Source organism: Euwallacea similis, chromosome 22 (assembly GCF_039881205.1).
Source record: "Euwallacea similis isolate ESF13 chromosome 22, ESF131.1, whole genome shotgun sequence".
Classification (NCBI taxonomy): Eukaryota; Metazoa; Arthropoda; class Insecta; order Coleoptera; family Curculionidae; genus Euwallacea; species Euwallacea similis.
Genome location: NC_089630.1, coordinates 3,086,582 through 3,114,526, shown reverse-complemented (window position 1 = coordinate 3,114,526; position 27,945 = coordinate 3,086,582). Strand labels below are relative to the sequence as shown.

General features: G+C 33.3%; 1 protein-coding gene across 2 annotated transcripts in view; it reads right to left on the bottom strand.

Annotated features, from left to right (window-relative positions):
- The window catches only part of LOC136416042 (adenosine receptor A2b-like), a 56,261-nt gene that overhangs the window by 1,267 nt on the left and 27,049 nt on the right, over positions 1 to 27,945 (bottom strand). Inside the window, exons 2-4 of one of the 2 annotated variants that reach the window (XM_066401020.1) lie at positions 23,813 to 24,338; positions 23,693 to 23,746; positions 9,112 to 9,388 (exon numbers count right to left, since the gene is read on the bottom strand). In XM_066401020.1, the coding sequence (XP_066257117.1) occupies positions 9,112 to 9,388; positions 23,693 to 23,746; positions 23,813 to 24,264 (783 nt within the window). In that variant the 5' untranslated portion in view covers positions 24,265 to 24,338. Of the gene's footprint in view, positions 1 to 9,111; positions 9,389 to 23,692; positions 24,339 to 27,945 lie in introns of both variants that reach the window. The other variant, XM_066401018.1, reaches the window with a different exon arrangement.

The window sequence follows — 27,945 nt, the reverse complement described above, 5'->3', positions numbered from 1 at the left end:
ATTAATGAAGCAGTAGTGGATAATGAAATTAGACAAATGAGAGCCGATTTTATTTTGGTGTTAATTACTTTTGGATGAAATTTACTCAGGAAAGGGGAACCGGGTTTTTTCATTCATCATAATTAGGTAAAGAGTTTTTAATTTGTTTAAAGCTCTTTATCTCAAAAATTAAGGTTTTTCTAACAGGAGTCGTTTATCCATGAAGTCTGTCGTAACTAAGTATACCTTAATTACGTTTGAAAAAAAACGAATTTGGTTTTTAGCGGTTTCGTTAATTAAGCAAGCGACGGTCGAAATAGGATCCAGATTAATCAATTTGAGATGAACACAGCTGTCCCCAAATTTCAAAGTTCGCGGCAAATCTCCACAGCCCCCCTCCCTTTATATAGGGCGTTTCAAGTTAAACTGAATGACAAAACTCTAATTCTGAAATTGCAACAAATTTTTTTCAGATTTTCAAAATAGTGAAATATTAAAGTTAATTTTTTGCTGTTTAAATATTATAAAATTATTCTTATTATTTGTTACCATCTTTCTTGGAACTAAAATGTGAATGTTTTTAATACAATACACCTTGCAGATATAACGAAAAGAAATCGATTTTCAAATACCTCTCTCCCAGTAGAGCCACAAGAAATAGGGAAATGATTTTCCATAAGTTCGGTTTTTCTCAGATAATACAAACGAATTTCTTAGACACTTTCTTAGATAACAAATGAATTTCTTAGACTTTTCGATATAAGAAAAATGTGCAACATTACCTATGTTTAACCATTCATGTACATAAGAATTATTTATAGTGTTCGGCTATCCATTGACGTGCGTCGAAGTTGAAACATTATCTTGCGATATACATATAAAGAATCTATTAATGAATTGTTATTTCAGAAAATGCATGATTAATCATGTAGATGCTAAACAAGCTCTATAAAGCTGCCCAATCATTGGATTTTAAAGGAATCTTCTATCATTCTTTCATAGTTTTGTTACTTCTTTTATGCGTTATTATATTTGATTGTAAAGACAGTTTTACTCTTCTTCTGACAGATTTATTTTGAAAGAGTTCCCTGTTTATTATTCCGAATAGTCGAAATTAACATGAATGAAATATTAATATTTATTTCTTCTCAATTCTGCTCATGTGGTTAATTCTGTTTTAATTTTAGCTATGTATATTTGTGTCTCAGGGAGGTTTGCTAAAGGGAATCTTTTAAATCCTAATTTCCTCCCTTCCATATTTTTGTATTGTACTTATCCTTCTCCTTTTATCTTCTAATTATATTGTAGAAATAGATTTAGCCTTCATTTGTCCTTATACTTGGGAAGTTTGAAAGCTAAGTTCCTCGGTATAGTACTTAATCAAATTAAGTTAATTTAGAAGCTCTAAATTGTCAGAATGAAGGACTTTTACTTACTTGATATTTAACTTATTCCACTTCCTATATCAGTTGATGCCTTCTATTTCCACATTGTTCTATTTTAGCAGGTTTTATGCAGGAATTTAGAAGTCCTTAAATCTTCTTTTATATCTCCTTTTTCATAGTTTTCTTTCCTTATTTTTTTGCCGGTTCTGTTTCTATAACATGAAGATTCTGATTTTTCCTGTTTCGACGAATTCGAAAATCGGTCAATTTATATTTATCAAATTGGTTCAAAAGACTGTTGAAAGCAAGCTTTAGTGCGCTCTAAAGTTAATCTTTTTCATATTTTTTTCTGTTATTACCAGTAATTCTTTTACGAGTTCTGTACTGACGACATCTAAGATCTTACCATGTTCTGATCTTTTTATAGTTAAAATTTCAAAAATGTAAAAATTAATCAAATTATTCAGCCAATTCAAAAGAGAAATACTCCGCTCAAAATAAAAATACTTTAAGACCATAATAGTTTAAGATAAGAATAGACTCATTACGTTCTAAAAATACCTTTATCTACTTTTCGTCTCTCGCTTTCCCCTTTTTCTTCCGTTTGTTTTGTTTTAAACGCATCTCTTTCCCTTAAGTGCCATTTTGATTAGTTGACTGATAGTAGTGGGAGCAAACTTTAACAACAACAATAACTATTAATATATAATAATACCTTGATGAAAGATCGGATTATTCCCTGAATAGTTCGACTGCCGTTCAGCGTAATATCAAGCTAGTGTCCTTCAAAATCAAGGACATGAAGAATATTCGTTCTCTACATTAATATTCCTAAGGGCATTAGTTTGCAGTTGAAGCTGCCAGCTCATCGATTACATACCCCTAAACGACTAAACTCTAATCCTTCAGATATTATTGATCCTCGCCAGTTAAACTATATCGAGTCTTCGAAGAAAACCGAACCAACATTTATCCAGATAATAAAGTCATTAATTATTGTGATTATCTGCATACGCCGATTAATTAAACTCATTGAACATAACGATTAATTCTATTGTCTTCATCAACAAGTCATACACGTGTATTCCATTCAAGAGACGTACTCAGATCGTTATCTGGTTTGTTGATAGCAATTAAGAAAATCGAATTTAATAAATTACATTACCCACTCAGACAATTACTTTAATATGTTAATTTAAGGGCCAAACGACAAGCGCTGGCAGTTTTATCTCAAGAAGTTTATATAGGAAGCAAGGAATTATCCAAGTTAAAATTCGTCAGATCCCGATTTCTAGACGCTAAACTCAATAATAGTTCAAATAACATTTCGTTTTTAAAATCTATAAAATTCAACCTTAAACTTTTGGATGAAAACAAGCAGAAAAGTTATATCGCATACACGAATATAACTTTTCCGGTAAACCTACAAATCCCCTTCGTTATTGCAAATCCGGGACCATACATTTTCATAACAGTCGACAATGCGGATTTTCCATTAAAAATGCATTTGAAATGTTTAAATTTCTGTTCAGAAAATGCGATTCAGTTTATAAACCACTGATTTTCCACGTGTCTAACACCAATCTCTGGACCTATCCAGCCAGGCATCACTTGACGTGCTATAACCCTCTTTTTATCATGTGTTCATGGAATTAATTAATAATGGTTTCGGTGTGTTTGGAATGATTTTCCAGGAAATTCCTTTGTATCAAAAGCAAATTTACTGCTATTGTACCTAACTCTTATTACGTAGAAAAATTACAATAATGCATGCTAACCGATAGACTGAGAAATCGCTATATGTGTTAATTAAGAATATGTTTGAAAAGTAGGTTCTTATATACACGTGTTTGACCTTTCTTTGGGTGCAGTAATACTGACATTCCCTGAAAAAATGATATTGTAATGCTGCCTATTGCTTTCTTTATCTCCTGCGTTAAAATCTACGCAAAAACTTTCCACGGAATTGCAATAGGGCATATACCATCGTAATGAGGTCCAAATCATACAATTTAAGTGAAATTCCGGATTTTATTATTTTTCCTGACGATTTGAAAAGCGGGGAGGTATAAAACTTCCAGAAACTTTATAGAACTTTATTAAGAGTTGTAAGCTTAAAATTGGTAAAATTGCATTATATCATTCTTCAGACTCACAGGGATCATTTTTCTCAATGAAAATTGTTAACGTGCCTCGGAATAATCGCAGAATCCGAAATTTTCATAGAAATTTCAGAAAAACTGAAAAATATTATAATACATATGGGATGCTTCATTTAAAATAAGGGTATTCTTGATGATATCAACTTTTAATATCACAGCAACCTTAGGCAAAAAACATTTTTCATGGATATTTTAGATACAATCGGTCCTATCAACTTTTATATTCTCTTTTCATGGACGATTTTTAATAAGAATGTTTGGCAAGTAAAATTTTACAAAAAAAATGTAAATCTAGTAAGTGAAATTACATTCTTCCGGACCTTTTTCAATGTCTTCATACCACATGAATTTCTATCCGGTATTTTAAAATACTTATATCTCCTGCTCTTGCCTATAAAAGTTGAACCAAACGAAAAAATGGCAGCTTTGCGTCTATTCTTTTAGGAATGCGCATATTTTAAGTGAAATATCAAACAGTGTAGTCACATAAGGAACATTTTCCCTAAAAATAATGACAACATCGCAACCCTCTTTTGTTTTCTAAGAAACTTGAAATAAGTTTGTCAAATTTAGAAATATGGTTCGTTGTTGTGACTTCTTTATAAAAATCAGAGAAAAGAGCAATGAGTTTTTTAAGGGAAAAAAACCTTTTAAAAACTAAATTATGCTCTATAGCTCTCTAATTAAATAAAGTTACTTTAAAAATTCGTGTTACAGTGTACGGCAACGTCGTAACAGCTTTCGGTCAGTTCAGTTTTCGGTCTGTATATGTATCCTGAAAATTCCAACTCGATGTCTCTATTTGTTTAGAAAATATTAATTCCATAAAAATTCTAGACTTCACAACAACCCTGTAAGTGTACTTTCATTAACTAAAATGAATTGTCTGATACATCTTTGAATAAAACAAAAAGAGCGCTTTCTAATGAGCCACATGTTCCCGAGATACTTAAATTTTTATCTCACAACATTCGCGGCGCCCTCTACAGAAAACTTGCAAATATATAAAAAAATTTCACATACAAAAATTCTACAGAACTTTCCTCGAATAAAACTGTAAATGGAACTTTTCGTTGCCTTTTCTTCAGTTATCTGATATATTTTCTTTCACCATATGAAATACGCAACTTAGCAATGGAGTTAGCAATTTAGAAAATATTTCCAGCATTTTCTCTTGGCCGCTTTTGATATGCCATTTTTTATTTCAAAACTTCATCTTTAACAGTTTTAAAGATGCAGCCGGCGTCCTCTGTTAACGGGCCATCCGGTACATATCACGTGTAGCGCACATCCATCACCCATGCAAGAATGATCAGCTATGCAGTAATAACTTTGTTGTACAGTGGGCCGTAAAGACGTTTTTTGAATTCATTGGAGACTGCCAATGATGACATAAGGAATCTCCAATTCAAAAAAGCCATCATCAAAGGGAATTTGAGGAAGAGGGGAGGAGGGTCAAAATCCAAGTAGTCAAAAAGGTATTAACATAGAACTAACCACACAGGATTTATTTCCTGAGGGAAGAAGAAAAACTCAAACGGGGAAAATATTCTGTAAGCTCTGTGACTAAACTAACCACCTCTATCACTACCAGAGCCCTCAAACTTCTGTTGGAGAAAATCCACAAATTCCTTGTGGCCCGGGGTGACTCTATGACCGGTTGCTTTGGGAAATACTCGAAATCGAGCTCTATGATGGCTTCGACAGACTTCTTGGATGAATGAGGATCAGTGCCAAAGACATGCAGATGCTCCTGAACCAATGTAGTTACTTAGTTTCAATCTCTACTAGCAACCTCCTGGCCTATGGTCAAACTAGAGTCAGTAATGAAGGAAAACTCAACTCATCTGCGATAAATCGTGATATTAAACTGTTTCTAAGGGTAATCCAATAGGTATCTATTTGATTTGTAAGATGGTGTCGATGGTATACGTGTTCTAATTCTACCGAAAACTTGACCCTCTATGCCTCCTAAACCATTCAAAAGTATTACCACTAACTCCTCATTGCCTTCAAATTTGGCAAATTCTTAACTCTCAAATTTGATTCTTTGCTGCGGAAGGAAATGTAATCCTGAAAATTTTCAAGTCCAACAATTTCACCTTTTCAAACATTAAAACCTTCCAACTTAATCCCGTGAATTATTCATAGTTGCAAATTTGATCCCCAAATTTCCTGTAAATTTTCCATGAACTTTTCCTTTTTGACCGTTTCAAATGACGAAACTGGGCTACAAAAACCTGCAATTTCCACAAATCCCTGAAATGATTTTTCTGGGCTCACGTACTCGAATTCAAATATTTTCCTGGGAATTTTACGTTTTAAACCCCTAAAGTTCAACGACCTCGAAAATTATACACATAAAATCAATTCCCAACTGGACTGTACCTGAGACTTATCCATAACATTATCCTATGTTTATTCCTGAATAATATATTAAGTACTTACCCTTCGGACGATACCCTTACAGCCAAACTTCGACATGCATTATTCCTCTTGATTTAAATTCCCTTCCCCAAATTTGGAAGTTACCCTAAGTACTTAATTAACAATTCAAAAGATTTAGCCCCCTCCCCCCCATCTCACTCGTCATTAGTTTCTTCGTCAAGTTTCCAGATCGTGTCGAAAATATAATTTTAAGGATTTTTCGTTTGTCTAATGAAATAACAAGTTGTAAAGCGAGTACGTGAGGGATTAGAGAAAACCGAAACCACGGAGTGATGGTCTGATTAATTAATGCGACACTGGCGCTAATTTCCGCTAATTAAAATTAAAAGGGAATCGTGTGAAAGAGTGAAGTTTCGTGTCGAGGATGGACAAATTTGCTTTACGAAGCCAAAATATTCGTCAAGTATTTTGATATTTTTACGAAATACGTAACTTAACTTTGAAAAGGTTATTCAGGGCTGGACGAAAGTCCGGAATAAAATTATCTTTCCAAGGAGTGACTTAAAAAATAACCGCTGAAACACGTGAATTGATTTTGAGTAATTGTGAGTGAGTTTGATTTTTCGACAATAAAAGGAAATATTTTCCTTCGAGCCCTTAGCTACAACCCTACTCAACTTTTTTTTATGGAAAAATATATCGTTGAAAAGCTCGTGAAAATGGAATTTTATCATACCCTTTTTTTTCTTTTAGTTATGTAGTTATTAGGAAAAAACTCTCTTCAAAACAAAAAATGGCGAATACGTTCTTAGTCCTATCTACCGGTTATTTAACGTGGCAGATGCTGAAAATATCTTCCACCCTCTACTTGGCATACTCCCAGGCGATGGTAAAATCCGTCGATGGAATTCCGAATGGCCTCAGCCGATATGTTACTTAACTCCACTCTAATTTTGGCTTTTAGGTCTTCAATATTAGCCGACCTACTTTGATAAACCTTATCTTTCAGATATCCCCAAAGAAAGTAATCGAATGACGTTAAGTCTGGGGATGTGGGTGGCCATTCAATTGTGCCATGCGGTCCAATCTAGTGACTATTAAATATTTCATTAAGATATCCTCCAACATTAACACTAAAATGTGAAAGAGCGCCATCCTGTTTAAACAAATTTTTTCAGTGGGTATATCTGGATCTGTTTCGTTGGAAAACATAATAAGTAGCGCAGGCACCAATTTAAAACTTAAAAAATCTAAGTAGCCTTCAGCTGTAAGGTTTTCTTCCAAAAAGACTGGCCCTATAATTCGATTGTTAATGATACCTGCTCATAGATTTATTTTCTGAAGGTGCTTGAGCTTTACATATCGAGTGTGAATTTTCCTGACTCCAGAAACGATAATAGTGCCTGTTACCTGCTCTATTTAAATAAAAAGTAGCTCCATTCGGAAAGAGTATATTCAGTGGAAACCCATTGTTTTCGTCACAATGTCTCATCATTTTCTCACAAAATTGCAAATACCTGTCACAGTCACCTTCCAAAAGCTCTTGGACAAGATATACCTTATATTCAATACATTATATTCAGGTCAATTTTACACAAAAATGCTACAGTTTTAAAGCGGAATAAAAAATGTACTGTTTATCGAGGCAACAAATTTGGCACAAAAAATTCAGCATTTTTTTCGCCTTTTGAAGCACATCTTGATGTGCTGAATACCACTTTATCTGTTTATTTATTTTATCGATGTAAAATAAAAACTCGTTCAAAATTAAAGATAGCATATCTATATTAGTTTTTATTGGACTTTACCATCGCTTGGGATCATGTCAAGGAGAGGGTAAAGGACATTTTTAGCATCTACTACATTAAATAACCTGCAGATAAGACTAGAAGGCATTCGTCATTTTTTGTTTTTAAAAGATTTTTTTATTCTCCAATGACCAGATAACTAAAAGAAAAAAAAGGGCATGGTAAAATTCCATTTTTCACGAGTTTTTCAGTCATCACACATGACATATGTTTTTTTTTTTTTTTAAAACGGATAGAGTTGCAACTAAGGAGTTGAAGGAAAATATTTCATTTCATTGCCCTAACAATACGTACAACTCAAAACCAATTCAAATATTTCAACGTTTTTTTTTAAATCACTCGTTGAAAAGATATTAATTTTATTCCGGACTTTCACCCAGCCCTGTATTGCTGTTATTTATGTAATAAAAACTTGCCAGCGAGTCCACAACTAAATGATTCGCATAAAATCTCATTACGTACGCTTTATATTCGAGTTCGTGTTAATTTGTTGATATATTAACTTTTTAGTGTAAATTAAAATGCCCGCGAAATACTTTAATCATCTGTTAATAGTTACTTAACCAATAAGTATATTAATAAAGGTGATTAATAATCGAAACGCGTAAACGAAGCGGGCGTGTCAATAGAGTTGGGATTATTATTAGCCTATTAATATACGAATAAGTTACAATATTTTTTCGTTGACTCAGTTAGAACTCTTAAAGAAAACCTAATTTTAGATTTAAATTATACAAAATAGTTCAGAATTATAGCCCACCATCACATTCATGATAATATCGAAAGTATGCAAATTGTCTACTATATAAATTTAAACTCGATGACAGTGACAGAACCATGACGTGCAGCAGAGACACGAAGAACAAAACAAAAAGTGGACGTTTTATTGTTTATCTCTATCTGTTGAGTGGCCGTCAAACAGGATAACAATACTGTATTTATCATTTTGTGTATACTTTGTTGCTCATAATAAAATCGCACGTTAAAGTAAAAGAATTGAGCAACTGAACGTTAAAGTGGATGATTAATGATCGATTTTTTATATTTTCAACGGACATGTTATTAGTGTCTCGGCGAAAAAAGAAATTTATGTCCGTTTGTCAAGATCGAGTCATTGTGAAGAAACCACGTAAGTTACCTGCTTTGCACTAACAGAATTATAAATTGAACTGCTTTTATCATCCAATCGAACACAAAGATTGTTACTTCCTTTTTATACATTTAATTTTTTATGATACTACTGGAACGTAAAGTTCAAAGATCAGCTCAAGCCATAAATCCCCATTAGTAATATTTTATTCACGGAGACAAACAAATTGCCTCTATAAGGTTATTTACAAAGGTACGGGACAAAATTGAACGTTAAGCAACACACACTAATTTACCCACCTGAAAAGGCATCCAAAGTCCCACAAACAAACCCGTAGTAATGGCAAGGGCGAGGCCGTATCTGGGGGGGCCCACGGCCCCCGTGTAATTGTTATGTTGCCTATGTACGGACTGCTGCTGTTCAGAGCGTATGGCTCTGGCATGTCCTCTAGCCACGAAGTAGATGTATCCATAGCAAACTAATAACACCAGAGAACTGGGACCATACACAGCACAAAACATGAACAGCTGGACTGGTTTCTCCACCATGTCCCCAAAGGAGCAGTCGGGGGCAACGCTGGAATTAAAGAGAGGGGGGATTAATAATGCAAATGCAAATTGTTTGGGGACTTATCAAGATGGATTTGCATTTATGCATGTTTATACTACTTAGGATATGGAGTGCTTTGGCATTTAAAATTTGAAAATTCAATAGAACTCTAAGTGGGAAGTACGGTCTATCCTTTTAAAACGAATTATTCATTATTTCGTAAATTTTTCGGAAATAACGCTTCATACATTAGCAGGAGTAGAATCGCACAATGTTCTGAGTTAAATCTAACCGAGAATAGATTTACCATTTACTTGTCTCAAACGTGCACTTTTGCTAACCGAACCAAGGGAAACAGGGTAGAAAAACGAAAACGAACCAAAAAGACCACTACCTCACCAAAGCAATGCCCCTAAATGGTGCATTCGGCAGGCATCTGAAAAGGAGCGGCAAGTAAGCCAGGGATAACTATCGATGCTGCAGAGAAATCGACACTTCGGAGTATCGCTTATGCGAATGCGACCAATTCGGGAAATAAAGACAAGAAGTAAATGCCGAAAGTGGACGAAACATCACGAAAAAACGTTGCTAATAAGCTGCAAGGAAAATTCAAGCGTAAAGACAAAGTCAAGGCAAAAATCTGAACCGAAAAAAATCGGAATTAAAAAGGGGAACGGAATCTCTGAAACAAGGCCTTGTGGCGATACCAGGGAAGAGGGAAGAAGTTTAGCCGGTCGGTGATCCTGGACAGAAGCCAACCCAGCATGGGCAACCAAGATGGAGCCTTTGAATCCAGTGCACCTGGCAGATTCTCTAATCCCCTTAAAAAAAATTTCGTTCAAGGTAAACTAAATACTAGTAGAGTAATCACCAGCACAAAAATAAAAAAAGACAGTTTTAACTAGCTATAGCAATCATTTACCTAAAAAAAATATTATGTAAAGGAAAACTATCATTCCTCAGCGATTGTGAAGAGGAACTCCCGGATGTTCACACATTTTACCTATTCGCCTCTCATGCGTTTGTTTGCCATTTATTTTCGTTTTTGTACTCTTTTTTCCCAGATTCTTTTAACAAGGGTTTTTTCCGAGCCCTTAGTAAAGAGTGAATACTATTCTTAGTTACATAGTTTTAACTGAGAATATTGTGCAATTCCACCGGTCCGACAACCTCTATTGGTGTGTGAGGCGTATTCCTAGAGAATAAAAGGAACAATCGGAACAAAACGGATAAAACATATTTATGCTGGAATTTTGGCAGAATAATGATGAAGAGCTACAAGAATAACAAACACAAGCAACAAAAGTTGCTTCACCTCGACTCTTCAAACGAAAAAGATCCATCTATCAACTAATTGTAAAAATAGAGGTAGATGAGGCAAAACAAGGCAGAAAACTATCTGAAGAATCATGCACAGAAGGGATCTCAGAAGGGAGAAAAAAATATCCAAGAATGAAGGATTGACTACAAAATTCTTCCTTCTTAGAACGAAAATAATTTGAAGAACTCATTGTAAGTAGGGTCTGAGAAAAGAAGTGAATTAAGTCGAATTCCGCAGATAATGGATCGAATCAGGAAAAAAGCAAGAAAAACGACCATTCGGAAATGACCAGAACGTTGGAGGAATCTTTAGGACAAGGGTCATTGGACTAAATGAGTAATCCCTGACTTGGAACTCTGGACTTCGTGCCGACACAAACGCCTAAGTAATTGCATAACACAGGCATTTGGCGGTCACGGAAGCTTTAGACACTTCACACACCGCTAAAAACGGGACAGGAATGCAGGGACACCGCGGAACATTGCATATTCCAGTGCTCAACTTTCCAAGAACAAAGGGAAGAGCTAAATGCGTGGGTGCAAATCTTAGCTCCAGAATCCCTGATTAACGGGATAATAAAACGGGCCGCTGCGGCAACGCCACTTCTGCGATGGTAAAAGAAAAAGAAAGGACAGAACGTGCCGCACAAGATGATGAATAACCAATTTCCATAAAGGAGCGGTACTAAAAAGGCGAGGAAGGAATCAGAAATTCTCCAGACCGCAAAGCTCGATAATATACAGGGCGATGCATTATGAATGAGGCGACCGAAAACTGGAGATACTACACGTCAAATGGTGATGACTGGAGAAAATATGCCTTATCCGAAAGTTGATATTTTCGGATATACAGGGCGTTGAAAGTTAAAGTTTTAATTTTTTGCCCTTATTTTGAAAATATTTATGTTAGATTCTGAAAATTTGCAAAGTTATGTATTTTTAAATGACGAATAAGATACGTTTCGCAATTTTCGCGTTGCTACTACACAGCACCCCTTACGGTCAATTTTACAGAATTCACAGTGAATAACTTTTTACCCTGTATGTCTAACATGAAATTTCATTCAAAATCTGAAAGAGCAATTATGTTTCCATTAATTATGTATTCTTGTTTCATTTCGATGTTTCAGTCCGTTTTCGAGAAGAATCTATTTAGCGAACACTATGTTTAAATTAAAAAAGCTAGGTATGTCTCAAAATGCAAAATAGCATCTTCTCAGCTATATAAACCGGTATATAATGACAAGTGCTGTTAAATAAATAAATTATTTTGTTTAGTTTTAAATGTAATAAAAAACGTTATTAATGATGAAAGTTTGAAAAAACCACATCAATTTTCAAATGATGAAAGAAGAGACATGATCTTTATTTTTGCACAAGAAAATTTCAATGGCCACGCTTTAGCTTGGAGACATTACAAATTGTATTCCAAGCGAAGTCAACCAAATTACAAACTATTTAGAAATTTATAAAATCGCTTAGGCGAAATCGGACCTTTCCGTCCGAAAAGCACTTACTGCGCTCCAAAAAGTATTTCGGTTGAGCAGGCAAAGGAAGTTTTTGGTTAAAGTGACCGAAAATCGAGGTATAAGTAGTCTCCTTTTAAATTCTGCAACAGGCATGATTCAGCCTGCGATTTGGAAAAATTTTTAAAGGGAGAAATTCTATCCATTTCATATTACTGCTGTACAAGATTTGTTGCCTCAAGATCCTCCTATTCGTCTACGTTTTGCCTATTTTGTAGAAAAACGAAAAACCGACAATCCTAGGTTTTCAGATAAACTCTTATTTACCAATGAGGCTACCTTTACACACCGTAGAGTTTTTAACTGACGAAATAATCATTTGTGGGACTCTGGGAATCCCCATGGAGTGAAAGTAAGGCACTTCCAACATAAGTTCAAACTGAATATTTGGTGTGGCATTTTGTGATTGGCAATTTTTTTATTGAACCCTTTAAACTTCCTCCCAATTTAAATTGTATTTAACAAACAAAATTTGACGGAATTGCTTGACGATATTCCACTTTACTTGAGAAGAGACGTGTGGTTCATTCATAATAGAGCTCCACAGGATTTTATTCGGCCGGTGGGTGCATATTTAGATACAGTTTTTCCAAATCGTCGGATTGGCCGTGAAAGCATTTTTACTTGGCCACCCAGAAATCCGGACTTTAATTCTCTCAATTTTTTTTTGCTCTTGAATAAAAGATATAGTTTACAGAGAACTTATTGGTAGGTGTAAAGAGTTGTGGCAAAGAATACAAATCGCTGCCAACGAAATCAGAGACAATCCCAATATGTTGTTGTAAACTCGTACGTGTCTTAGAAAACGCTGAGTAAAGTGTATCAATGTCAATGGTGGACTTTGAACAATTACTTTAAATCATTATTACGTATATCATTTGTTTAATTATTATGTGTTCTAGAAAATGAAAATACACTTGGTCGCTTTTAATTTCTCGTATAATTAATTTTAAACATAGTGTTCGTTAAATCGACTTTTCTCGAAAACAAATCGAGATATTAAAATGAGCCAAGAATACGTAATTAATGGAAATATTATTGCTTTTTCAGATTTTAAATGAAATTTCACGTTAGACATACAGGGTAAAAAATCATTAACTGTGAAATCTGTAAAATTGACCATCAGTAGCGCCCTTTGGTATCAACTTATTCGTCACCTGAAAAAACATAATTTTGAAAATTTTCAGCAGGTGTTAATGAGCCACCCTGTAGAAAACAATTAAGAGCGAACAAAGGAATATCAGTCGGATACAAGGACGCAACAATTAGCAGGACAAATCGTAAACACCTTTGGATTTAGATGATTATATCTCACAGAGACAGTTCCGAATCAAGGATCATAGAAATCCCGTGGTTTTTAGTGAGTAAACGCTTCAGCAGATCTCACACTATCCGGCCAACAAAACATCAGGTCAGATGTTTTTTGAAAATTTTCCTAGTAAAATAAAAAAAGATCGAGTAGAACATCACCACCTTGTAAAAGACATTGTGTTGGTATTGTTGGCAGTGAACTACGACAATGTACTCATAAAATTAAGGAATTTTACAAGATAAAGATTCAAAGCTACTACCATTCATTTTATAAGCATAGACTAAACCTCAGATTAAACAAGTCAAAATCATTAAAGAACATACATGCCTTTTGAGTTAGAAGTGAAAAGATGTAATAAATTTATGAATTAAAAAAATTCATTCGTCTTCAGCGATTTAGATGAGGAATTTCGGAATGTTTCATACATTTCAAATATCCATCTCTCCATACAGTTTACCGTTTATTTTCGTTTTTTTATTTTCTATTTTGTATTATTTCATTTTCATTTTCATTTTCATTTTCATTTTCATTTTCATTTTCATTTTCATTTTCATTTTCATTTTCATTTTCATTTTCATTTTCATTTTCATTTTCATTTTCATTTTCATTTTCATTTTCATTTTCATTTTCATTTTCATTTTCATTTTCATTTTCATTTTCATTTTCATTTTCATTTTCATTTTCATTTTCATTTTCATTTTCATTTTCATTTTCATTTTCATTTTCATTTTCATTTTCATTTTCATTTTTATTTTTTTAATTATTTTTTTATTTTTATTTTATTTATTATTTTCGTCTGAAGACGATGGCAGATTTATCGCCGCAACGTTAACAAGGGTGTTCGTCCAAGCCATTAGTAAAGGAAACTTGTTATCCTAATTTAGTTTTATTCCAATTTCACTGCTCTAACAGTCTCCACTGGCGTTTGAGCCGTTATTCCCACAAAATAAAATACTGAATTCTGAGTAGGGTCTAAAGATGATGGAGTCCTCGTCGATTTTAATGTAAGTATAAATAGTGTTACATTAACAAATCTCCAACTAGACGCCAAAGAAACCGTACGGTTTAAAGCAAATCCCGAAAACGAGATGGGTAATACATTTTCGGAAATCCCCAGGTCCCTGAAGTCGTTAGCACGAATCGGTGAAGACACGTGCTTTAATGTATTACGCTGTCCGAATTAATCTCTTTAATCTGGACGTGTTGGACAAACATTTACCACGATTTACTCTCTCCAGTTTCTCTCAAACTAACGTTCTCTTGTTAAAGTTTCGTCTCGAGTTTAGTTTCTATTGATATAGATCAATTGGGATATTGCAGGCTAAACCACATTTCTAATATACCTATAATTAATTTCAAACATGCGAGTCCAAAATGGAAACGGAAGAGGCGTGGCACAGATGATTTGAATCCATAACTGCTGAAAAGCATGTTATTGCCCAAGAATAATGTCTGGGTCATTTGATAGCACAAGACCACAAGTTTTTCAAACATTTCGTGAATAAGATAACGCTGAAACCAGCTTAATCTTTCACCTAGCTTAACTTCAAGTTTGCCTGTTCATAGTGGCTTAGAATAATAGTTATTTACAATCGGTATCAATAAGCAGATGGTCGCAGAGAAAAATAAAAAATAAATGGAATGAGATTTAACATAAAGTGATTTGAATCTCTTCAAGGATCTATTTGGTGGCTTAATTTACCTACACACCTGTCAAAACTGTTTGACATGTGCCAAGTTAACTTCATTGTGGAAAAATAGCTAAGACAGAAAGAACTGCCAAAAATATTATTATAAACTATAGAAAAAAAACCTTTAGGCAGTATAATACACTAATTAGTTTCATACTCCCTCTGTTCGGAAATAGATGTCCAGTTTCAGAGATTTTTTTTGTTCAGAAATAAGTGCCTAGCGTTACAAAAATATTTATTAGCGTTAAAATAAACATGAAATGCTTAGTCTATTAAATTATTCCTTCGCTAAATACCTCTATCAGTCACATTTCATTCTTTGGTGATTTAATTTTTAGTTTCTTGTACAAGATTAAGTGGCAGCTGATCTCGACCAATCAAACGGTCCTTTCCCAGGTGGGGTATTTTGTAATTATTACCGCTATGGCTTAATCTCTTATATTATTAGACAAACTTGGTTTTTTATTTTCTAAAATGACCAAATTTTCATTCTCACCTTCCATACTTTCTTGATAGCAATATTTCAAGCTTCAGACTTAAAAATGTGTACTGAAGATAGAAGAATCATAACATAACCTTGCTTACATTATACAGTGTGTACATAAAATATGGAATAAATTAATTTTTTTGGTCTGGAATTAAAATAATAATAAATGCGTAAACGCGTCTAGTTTAGTTTAAAATTCTACATATTTTAGTTGGATAATATTGGCTGTGATGCCATCACTGTTTCAGATATGACGTCAGTGTTAAATTTTTTAAAGATTTTTAACAATTTTATGTGAAAGGGCGCCTTTTTTTCGTACAGGACATAAACTTTTTTACTATGTCACATAATAAATTTTTTGATAAATTCTCAAAAACACATTTCTTCTCCAGATCCGGTCTATCGGAATATTTGTTGTTAAATAAAACACGTACCCCCTATATGTTCGCACCTTACCACCATGACTAATCATCATAATAATCTCAATGTTTCGTGCTATAGATAAATGCATTGTAATAAAACTTGAAATGAAACCTTTACGAAGTCAAACCAAAACTAACAAACAGGAAAATGTCGTTTTTTAAAAGGAATAAAAATACCTTTTCTATGGAAGTAAATAAACAAACCTATCAAATAAATCAACAATATGCGTTTAATGGATGTCTATCTTTTATCGTTAGTTATTGTAAAGAACAAAATATGTGTTTGAGAGTTTATCGAAAAATTTATTATGCAACATAGTAAAAAAGCTTATAATCTGCACGTAAGAAAGTGTGCGCTTTTACATAAAATTATCAAAATAGAAGTTACAATTAAAAAAAAATTAACATTGACGTCATATCTGGAACGATAAAGATATCACAACTAATAATATTCAACCAAAATATGTGAAATTTTAAACTAAAGTCGACATGTCCAAGTATTTTTTAACATTTTCATTCCAAATCGAAAAAATGAATTTATTCCATATTTTATGTACATACTACACATACTGTCACATTTATGAAATAAACAATGGCCAGCAAAAAAAATTAAACACTCATTTCCAAATAGAGAAAGTATTAAAAATAAATTGAGTATTGACTGAAAATACAGGACACGCCATTAAATTATTGACAATTATTTAAAAAATGCTAAGCGTATCAGAAATTGTTTCATTTACGCATAAGTGTAATAAATTTAACTTTATTATTCAAAATAAATCCGTGGCAACTCTATATTAACTGATAATATGTACAAATAATATTTTTTTATAAATGGTGGATTTGAGTGGATATTTTATTTTTAAAACCTAATAATTTCCAATAATTTTACTTTTATTATTTAGAAGATAGTACGCCACTGATCAAAATATTTTCCTGCAGTCTAAAGATTGAACTGCAAGCATGAGCATTAACGGAACAAATAATAACTAACTAGGGGCGTATCAAGTAAAATTTTTAAAACAATTCAATCAATACGATAAATTTATTTTACCTGAAAAAACATATCATTCTTTTTATAAAAATATATTTTTTTTTGCATGGCTCTACGCCACTGACAGTAGTTTTAATAGCTCATTTACGAAGTTAATTACTGAATTTAAAATTAAAGGAAATTTAATGTAGATTAAAAATGTATTATGAGTCATTAAATTATGAGCACAGTAACAACCTAAAGAATCTCCTCGCACTAAAATCACTAAAGAATACCTGAAAATTCAATGTAAAATATCCAAATAAAAATAGGGAGCGTGAAGTTTAATATAAAAATAAAGAATCGTAATGAACGTTTCGAGAGCCCATCAATCGTCGACCAAAGCCTGAACTGTCACAGTTATAATATAAAGAATAATTATTTTTACTCTTTTTATTTTACCTTACTCTTGGAATCTTCTAATGCTACACTTATACTCCAAACTTGGGAAAGAGCACTATAGCTGCTGAAAAGAAGTAATTAATTTCATATTCAAAACGAATTTAATTTCCTAAAATTTTCCAACGAATTGTGGGTGCACCGAAAACCTGAATGTTACTACAAAGATGGAGTGGAAGTCCAAGATGCAGTGAAAACTATTATAGAAAGTCAAAGAGGCTCAGGATACTTTAAATGTCCATTTGTACTGTATTAAAAAACTAAAGATATGCCAATATGTTATGGGTGTGACCACTAACTAATTTCTAGCAAGTTTCTTTCCAAATTAGAATATTTACAATATCCTTTGAAAAAGTGAGGGACGAGCTCCATATGCTTTCAATGATTTACGTGGAGTAACAAAATTTTGTTCCTCTCGATTGTTAGCCCCAGGAAGGAAATTTTTAACGCAAAAAACTAATTTTAATCAAAGAGCACCACAGTCGCACAATTTTGTGGTATAATAATAAATATTTCTTTATAAATAATTTGCACCTTATTGCGCGACTACATGTGCACTATGTATCACCACGAATTAACTTAAACTAACCCAGACTATTGACCATAACGTTCTGTGCTATACCGGGCATCTAGACGGTACCGGCTGGACATAGGAGATTAACATGAAAAATCGGTTTTTTAATCCTTTACACCTGCACGGATTAACCAATTGAAAAACTTTTACATGTAGGTCATGGTACTCAAGAGTGGCCATCATTCCGCATTTTTTCCAATCTTCTAATTAGAGCCGTTTTGGCTCAAAATGCCAAAAATTTAAACGTCCCGCGTAACCGTTCGAGGCCGCGATTGGTCAAAGTTAAGGTAAGAATTAAATAAACACAAGGTCGCAATAGGTTAATAAGAAATTTGGATATTTACTGTGGGGACATCAAAGCAGATCACGTGATAATTATCCTCAGGTTTCCATTGATTTTTCTATGAATTAACTCATAAATAAATTAAAATTTACTTAGAAATTAGTAAAAAGAAAAAGTTCATTTGACATGGGGTTTTTTACGCTTGTATTGTTGGCAACTTTGTGTTTGTTCAATTCTGGCCAATCGTGGCCTCGAACGATTACGCGGGACGTTCAAATTATTGAAATTTGGAAGCAGTTTGAGCCAAAACGGCTCTAACTAGAAAATTGGAAAAATTGCGGAATGATAGCCGGTCTTGAGTGCTATGACCTCCATGTAAAAGTTTTTTAATTGAATAATACGTGCAGGTGCAAAAAAATTAAAAACCGTTTTTCCATATCAACCTCCTTTGTTCAGGGTTCGCCTGGGAACAGGGTATAAATATACATATATATATATATCCAAAGACACTTCAGTTGTCGAATATTCCCTAAACAATAATATCGATTGTGTTTTTGCCACTAACAAAGGAGTACAATGCTGGTTTTAGTCTTGCAGTTACGTGACAGGTAAGTTGAGGAACACTGTCATGTCTCCCTTGAGCAACCCTCACGGTAATATCGAAAGAAATATGGGATACAAAGCAATTTTGTTTTTAATGCCTCTAAACGACAACATCAAAAATATTCGAGGCACGTTGAAAAGCAATTTCCATGGTGAAAGCTAGCGGTGTAACCCTTTTAAGCCTTAAAAGATATTCAGTAAACAATTTTTAAATATTACGCAGAGTCTAAGATAAAATCGTCAAAAAAAAATCTTGTTTTATGCTTTTTTTGTATCAAAATGCTTCTGGAGTAGAAGCTCATTTGGAATATAAAAAGACGTCAACGTTCCCGGCTTAGTTGCGAAGGATGTCCTCTAGCTTTAATAAAGTGAGGTTGGTCAAGGTTCTGAAATTTAATTTAGAGGGAGCAATAAATAAGGGAATTGTGGTGGGCACGAAGAAGGTTATCCTTTTTATGTGTCAGACATTTAATCCTACAGGATTAAATTTCTGCCGCTATATGGTAAAGGGCACTAGAAGCTGTGGTGGAATTTCTGTATATTAAATATATTAATGAAGACTGTAATCATCAATATCAAATTGTTTCTATTTTGTTTATTTGATGTGACCAATACATAATTTTCTCAATTTAAGAAAATAAATCGCAACTTTAGGTTAATTTATCGGCAAGAAGCTTTGTAAAAACGTTGACTTTAATATCAACTTTATCCAATCATTAAAGTTAAAAATGATAAAATATTGGAAAAGTATGATTAAAAGGATTTATTTCCTCCAGTTCCCGAAAGTGAAAGCTGGATAGGATATTCCTGTGTGGGAAATGAAATATTTTTATATTAGCAAGAAAGTTTTCCAACAAAATGGGCTCCGAAATTTCTGTTCCCAACGATAGTTTTGAGGATCTTTCTATACTGCTCACTTCTAAGGAACTGCAGGAAAACTATTTAAAATAAATCCATATGGAAAATAGAGGTATAAATAGCTAAAATACTAAATGTATAGCTTATTTGTTGCCTTTTACTTTCCAACCCCATACATTTCGATTTGAAACACAAACAACCTAATTTTATTGTAATTTTGGACTTTGCATGAAACAAACAAAATACGAGTTAATAAAAACAAGAACCAAGTACATAAATTGTCTGTTGAAGGTGTATGAAAATGTTTGGTTAATGGTTTAATACTTGATGTAGAATATGAGGTAGATTCTTTTATGATTCATTTCCTATAAAAACCTGAGATATGAATAAAAAGGAAGTTGAGTATACATGATACAAATGAGAAAAATATGAATTATTAAAACAACACTTGAAAAACATTTTTCTTTTTTACTTTACTTTTCTCGTTAATTGCTCGTACTTTCTAAGTAACGAAGGGTTAACATACGGCAATGCATTATCACATAAATACCTTCTTGAATGGCAGCAACTTAAGAACTTCCTGTTTGTCATTCATCTGACTTAATTAAATGATTCAGAGACCTAAAAGACACAATAACTGTATATTTTTAATTTTGTCGCTAAATTAAAAAAAAGATCTAGTATCAACGATGTGCGTAAAACTCCACTTTTCCTCAATGATAACTGCGGTGAAGTGCATCCAAACCTCAAGAAATTAGATGATTTTTTTGTTTGTTAAGATTCAGAAAGTCAGAGAATTACATTTAAAAACCTGCGATGAACATCAATGCATTTTCACATGATACCTATCTTTAAGTACGTTTAAATTTTCAGATTTACAGTATTTTCCATCATCACAGTTAATTTCGTAAATTCACTGGCTTAGAACGCGTTACTTTACAAGGGAAAGTTTACAACACCAAATAACTCATAACACATAAACAATACCTTGCAAATAATAGTGATTTCATTTTTTATAATTTGTTGTTGATTTGACCACTGTATACTCTCTAATTACGCCTGTAACTTCTTACAGTTAAAGCTCAAAATTTTGTAGCATTTATAAAAGGCTATTTTCTCGGTCAAATAGCCCATAGCACATTGGCGTGCTGTTTGAATTGCAACATTTAGTAGCCTCGTTTGTTCTTTCGCTCAGTGCGTTGCTAACTTAAACGGGACTTGTATAAACATCATTAATCTCGTGACAAAAACATGGAAAAGGGCGGACGAAATTCAACAAATATAAAAGAATAATGCGCCATGTAGGGCGTGAGGACAAAAATAGAACACAATTTAAATGTCGTCCAGGGATTTAAAATCGGACTAAATTAGAAGTTTTTTATTCCAACTAAAACCGCTTTGAAATAGTCTTTAATTGACCGCTTTTTTTGTCGGAGAACTGTAAATAGCTGCCTCTAAAAAAGAACCTGCAGGCTAACAAATCACCAAAAAAAAAAACATCTGGACTATTTTAATTCATGTTGCCCGCACGACCCCTCTGATCTTTTATGAAGAAACTTGCAAACATTCGAATTTATATAGGAACTTAAATCGTAGATCATCCATAACGTATTGGCATGTTTTTAGTGGTTTCATAGTAGTAAAATAGTTTTTCACATACTGAGACTGTGGGAACAAAACTTAAATTTTTAATGATTAGACAAAATTAATTAAAAAAAATGTTTAATAAAAAAATCAAGGTTTTCTTCGCATTTTTGACGAAACTTCACGTTCTTCAAGTACTCAAAATTCAATTTAGTATGTTTCATTTTTTGTAAAAATCTATTTATTGAATATTAATTTGCTTGTTATATAACCTAAAATAATCTTTATAATTATATTTGTTATTTTTCCATAAATTTGCACTTAAATTTTTGAGTTTTCTGTGCATTTTTCGGAGAAAATTTATATTCTTTAAGTGCCCATAATTAAATGACGTATTCTAAATTCTCAATCGATACCAATTTATTTTGGATATAAAAATAGGCAATTCATTTTTATATTATTTAATTATGTTAAGGCATATCCTGCATTTCTGGAAAAAATTTCATGATTTTAATACGACCTTAATTCATTAACGCATGATGTCCTTTTAATATATATTAATTTATTGAAATTTGAAATTAATTATAATATTATAATATACATTAAAATATAATTTTTTTAAAAAATATCTCTCGTCACATTCTTGACCTTCCAGAATGAAGCAAATATACAGTGTATAACATTTAACCTGGAATATCGAAATACCTCGAATTCTAGGCACCCTATAAAGAAATCTTTAGTCATCTTTAATCATTCTGAGGGGAAATGTATTGGTGCTAAAGTTGATCCTCCACTTCCTCCCGTGTGGGTGGGGTGGAGGTTAACCTTTTAATTCCAAATAACAACACCAATTTTTTTTACAGTTTCGAATAATACAGCTAAAAATAATAAAAATTTGTCCGAAATATTTTTTTCAAATTACGCTAGAAAATACTGTAATTCACGAAATTCCACTCATACCTTAAACGGCAACTTCCACTTTTAAAAAATCTCTATAAGACAAAAAAAATTCTATGGTAATAAAATGTCATAAATAACTTATCGATCCCTACATAATTGAAGGCAACTTGAATTGTGAAATGTACCGGAATATTGTGGAAAATGAACTGCCCATATTACTCCGGGACTTAAACATAGAAGTGCGTCAGAATATGTGGTTGCAACATAACAGTTGTTCGGTTCACTATTCCGCAGTGGCGTGGGAAGTTCTTAATAGTAATTTTAACGATCTATGGATCGATAGGTCTGGTCCGGTGAATTGGCCTGTTAGGTTTCCAGATCTTTCTTCACCGGATTTCTTTTTGTAGGAATGTCTCAAAGATCAGGTTTATAAAGAAATATCAACGACATATGAGGATATGATTCTGCGAATCATAAGCGCTTGTGCCAATATTTTAGAAGACACACTTCATAGATGTGAAGAGTCCGTTAAAACACGGATAAATAAGTGCAATGGAGTTCGGGGACACCATTTTGAATATTTACTTTAAATAAAAGCTACACAAAAATTCGCGTTTTCATTAACTTTAAAGCAGATATCATCAAACTTTTTGAAAAATCATAAGTGAAAGAGAAATTGTAATTCATTAATTACAATGTTTTCTAGTACGAATCGAAAAAATGTTTCGGACAAATTTTTCTTACTTTTGCCCGTATTATCCGAATCTGTAAAAAAATGGGGTTGCCATTTGGAACTAATAAGTTTACCCCCCCGCCGAGTCCACACGGGAGATGGAAGGAAATCAACTTGAGCACCAATACATTTCCCCCTCAGGGTGATTAAAGTTTGATAGTAAATATTTCTTTGCAGGATGCCTAGTATTCTAGATATTTCGATATACCAAGTGAAATGTTACACCCTATATACCATTTATATGTATCACACACTCGACTTTAATCTTTTTGTCTTGCTTTAACCCTACAGAAGCTGGATCTATAGAGTAAATACAAATTACCAAAGGCTATGTGTGACAAACAAGCGACTGCAGCGAAGTTATAGTTCAAAGTGAGCAATGTAAATTTACCTCTATGCATACAAACTAGGCGCTTGTATTTAGGAGTTTGTTTAAAGCATCAAATTAACACTTGAAAATAGTTGGGCTACGCGGTGCAGCCAAAGTCCAAAGTAAGAATGTTTATAACATTTCGGGATTATCACGCTTAACATATTCTTATCTTGGACACACTGTATAAGAGCTTAATGATTCATAGCTTTTAAAATAAGTTCTTTCAAACCCACCTCTTCTTAGGTCCGACATAAACTGCATAGGCCAATGGACTAAACCCCACCATACTAGAGTAAATCCAAAAGATCACAATGTACCTCTCCACTGCAGAATGTGTAATTAAATTATTGTACCTCAAAGGCCGGGCTAGTGACGTGAACCTATCCACCGCGATCGCCACCATCACTAGAACCGACACGCAACACAAACTAATCACCACCCCGTAACTAAACAAGCACACTTGAGATCCTGGAAACGTATTGACACCGTTAAGTTCTAAATAAAAGCCTACAGGCATGAACATTCCCACGCCCAAATCGCTAGTCGCTAGTGACATCACTAAGTAGTTGCTAGGCGTCCGTAATCGTTTGAACCGGTACATGGCCACCAGCACTAGCGAGTTGCCGATGAGGATCATTGGGGAGAGTAAGAAGGCCAAGAGCACCACAATGGTGACTGCTAGTGGGGAGGTCAGTCTAGTGACTGACCTACTTATGTTGACCTCAGAAAGGTTGTCCGTTGCGAAGTCCGCGTGGTTGGTTCCGATGAGGGCCAACTGACTGTAGTTGAACAGCAGGTCGTCCATTGGGTATTCATTGAGGTTAGTTTGGGTGGCGATGGGTGGAATTGTTGACTGAGTGAGTGAATGTTGATTGTAGCCTAGAAAAAAAAACTGATGCATTAAATTGATATAAGTGTATGAAGGATTTGATTAAAGGCGGAAATTTTAAAAGTACAATTTTAAAATTGGAAAATTTTAGTATGTTAGTACTAAACTAGTTAATGACTAATTATGATGGTCATTACTGACAAAAACAGTCCAGGCAAATTTTTAAATTGCTCAAGAGTATTATGAAATTTTGGAATTTTCTAATTTAGGTTCATCTAGCGCGACTATCAAAACATCACCTTTATATAGCAAGCTAATGATTTTCTGAATACAAATTGAAATGTTTGCACCTCTAATACTGCAACAATTTCCTCTCGTCCAAAATCTTCTCTTCCTCTATATGAATATTCAGAGAAATGATAATTTCATCCTCGAGCTATCAAAAATATTTGGGCACTCCAAAAAACATATTATATATATAACCCTACATAACTTAATAGATATAGTATTCTCGCTTTTTTGCTTTTTATCTCTGTTTTCTTTTCTAACTTTCTTCTCTGCAGCCCGCTTTGTCTTTTTCATTTGCAGCTTAGTAAGGAACCCCCTCAATTTCTTCGAAAAGTTCGAGGAGCTTTTCCATGTCTTCAACTTGAACCTCTTTTGGTTTTATTTCTTCTGCATCAACCAAATCTTCAGTGCTCTTTTGCTTCACTGATTTAACTATATACTTTTTTCCTCAAGTTTATCCTCTTCAGACCTACTTTCCATTACACAATTGAAATATAACATGGTTAATGACAGTATCAGCACCTACCTTAAAACCATCCAAACTTTTGTGTTGTAACTTAAATTAGCTTCCTGCTCCTTCTAGAGATCTTGAATTTTTTTCTTCTTGAATTTAATTTTAAGTAGTTCATCTTTTTCAAGTTTAAGGATATCATCGGGATCTACCTGCAATTCTGAAGGGTCTAAGGACTATCCTCTTTCATCAACTTTTTTGGTTTCCCTATGTTTTCTTTCGTTTGCACGTCTCTTCCTCGTCCTCAAGTTGTAGCGACCCAAGAGTTTTAACTGTCTTTGAGTCCTTATCTTTCAGGAGTCCAATCTATCTTTAATGGAGAATTAGAAGTATTTTATGAATCCATTTTCAACGTTTTTATTGGCTTAAAATCAGGGGCTTATGTACTGGATATCTGAAAATATTTACGACGTACTTTCATGTTATTATAGTAACAAAACCATCTTGTTGTTGTCAAGTTCTCAACATTTTAACAATTTATGTTTGAAATAACTGCTTCAAAGTATGTTTTGAGAGTAATTTCCCACCTACATTATTTTACCGTCCCACTCAAGTATTTTTGCCAACATTAAAAAAGTTTAATAATTATTCTATTCAATCTCTGGGAAAAGACAAAGCTTGAATAAGTTTATTTTAGCAGTGGGTTCAAAATTAGTGGTACAGTTTATACAAACCCACTCAATCTCTTTTCTACATTGTGGATTTGTTCAACAGTAAGGCAAAATTCTAAATTAATAGAAAAATAATAATTTTGTGATTCTCTAAAAGTCTCTCTTAAAACGATGCAATCAGGAGTTTTTTTCATTGCAGCGGAGTCTAAAAATATCCCATGTCTCGGTAAGCAAAATTACTATAAAAGAAAGACGAAAAATTTATTTCGGTAGCCTTTTTATGTCTTTAACTATAAAAACACCCTCATGTTTGCGGGCCAATCGGGGTAGAATGAATAAAACAACAAATGGATTTTATATGTCCTTTTTCCACCGGCGACAGGAAAATAAACTTTAATTTCATGTGGAGTGTTTCCTCCATTGTCTGATACAACCTTCATAGCCAGTTTTCTCTTCAGCCAGAAATATCTTTGTTTATGGGTCAGAACTAATAGTACGTATAAAAGTTAAAACTTTTTGGCGTAGACTAGACTTAATCTTTGTGGTATTTCATTAAGTTTCAGTATTTATTTTTAATACACTTCTATTCCGGATTTTTTGAATAAATTCTTGTTTCCGCTGTAGAAACACTCTTATAGAACAAAGTGTTTATTGCTATGTCTTAAAATTTTCAGCAATCCGACGCAGAAGCTATGTAATATGTATATGCCAGTCAGCTTCATACGCTTTTGTATTTTCCAAATGCAGAGTAAACCTACTATTTAGAATAAATTTATTTAAGTATACGATAAAGCTTTTGGAAAAGATAAAATTCAACTATTTGAATTATTTATGATTTGAATAGAGGGTACTCAGTCCCAAATTATGAGAATTTTATTCTAGGAAATCTTACCTGTAAACCAAATTGATCAGACCGATGCGGGTAAGGAGTTTTGCAATATTATTATTTTGTAATGGAAAATTTTATATTCGAGCTATGTATGCAGGATAAATTCCTGTTGTAGTCAATGCATGATAGAAATAAACTCGAGTCTTCGATGGATGTAATACTGTAGGTCAATGTTGAAGGACGCTATAAATTATTCTCTTCATACGAGCAAAATTCAATATCTCGTTTAAACAGCTGTATCGAGGAGCAGGTTATTTTATATAACGTTCTTAATGATTGATTATGCGAAACATATAAGTATATATTATGAAAAATGAGTTACAAAAAGGTAATAAAAAAGGACATTACTTGCAACACTTTCTGCTCTCTATTTCATGAGAATCTCTGGGCATCTTATAGTTTTTTAGAAAAACAGACACAAGATTTAATCTGCCTCAACGTTAAATTTCGTTAAATTATTGTTCTCTATTTATTCATTTTCTGCAACCCACACAAGTCGTTCTCAAAGTTCATATTCATGCAATAATGCAGTAATGATATTCTGCACAGTATTAATTTATAGAGTCCTTGGACGCAACATTTGTTAATATTGTGTTACTTACATGATATTATTTACATTGTTAGCTTCACATAGTTAATCTATTGGACGGCCACAAACCTATAAGTTAATCCGGTTAAAGGATGTTCTTTTTGCACATATTAGAATCCTCCAGACGGAATCCAATCGATAACCACAACTAAATTTAGACTGTATTCACATGTCTGTGTCTGTAAAAAATCATATATTTATGATATTTACCACCTTGTTCTATTTTATTAGAGCAAAAGGGTTCAGTGCACATATAAGTCACATTCCTCATGGATATTTCCTCTATGATTTTATTCAAATGCTATGTTTAGTACTGAAAATACTGAAATGGTAATCTATTTAGTTGACAATGTTCATTATACATTAAAGCTTTCAGTACAATTTTCATTGGATTTCAGTGACAATGGACGAATTCAGGAAACTGCAGCGCTATATGGCTTTATTGCAGCAGTTGCCTAACTGCACAAATTGTGGTGGCGCTGTCTTAAAGCAGTAAAGTTATCATTTTATACGATGAAATGGTGAAATTTTAGCGATATAAAGGGATTAACAAAAAAACGTTATTTTTCTCTATATTACATATTTGTTGTTTTCTTGCATTTACTCTCGCTACAACCGAAGATGCTAAAGCAGTTCTCAAGTTATGCAGAACGGAACTTATCATATTTTCGCAAAGAGGGCGACTTTTGAGAGGAAAGTAAAAGTAGGAAAAAGGTAGATAAGGAAGAAACTGAGGTAATTCCTCTTAAAGAGGAAAAATATGCATAGG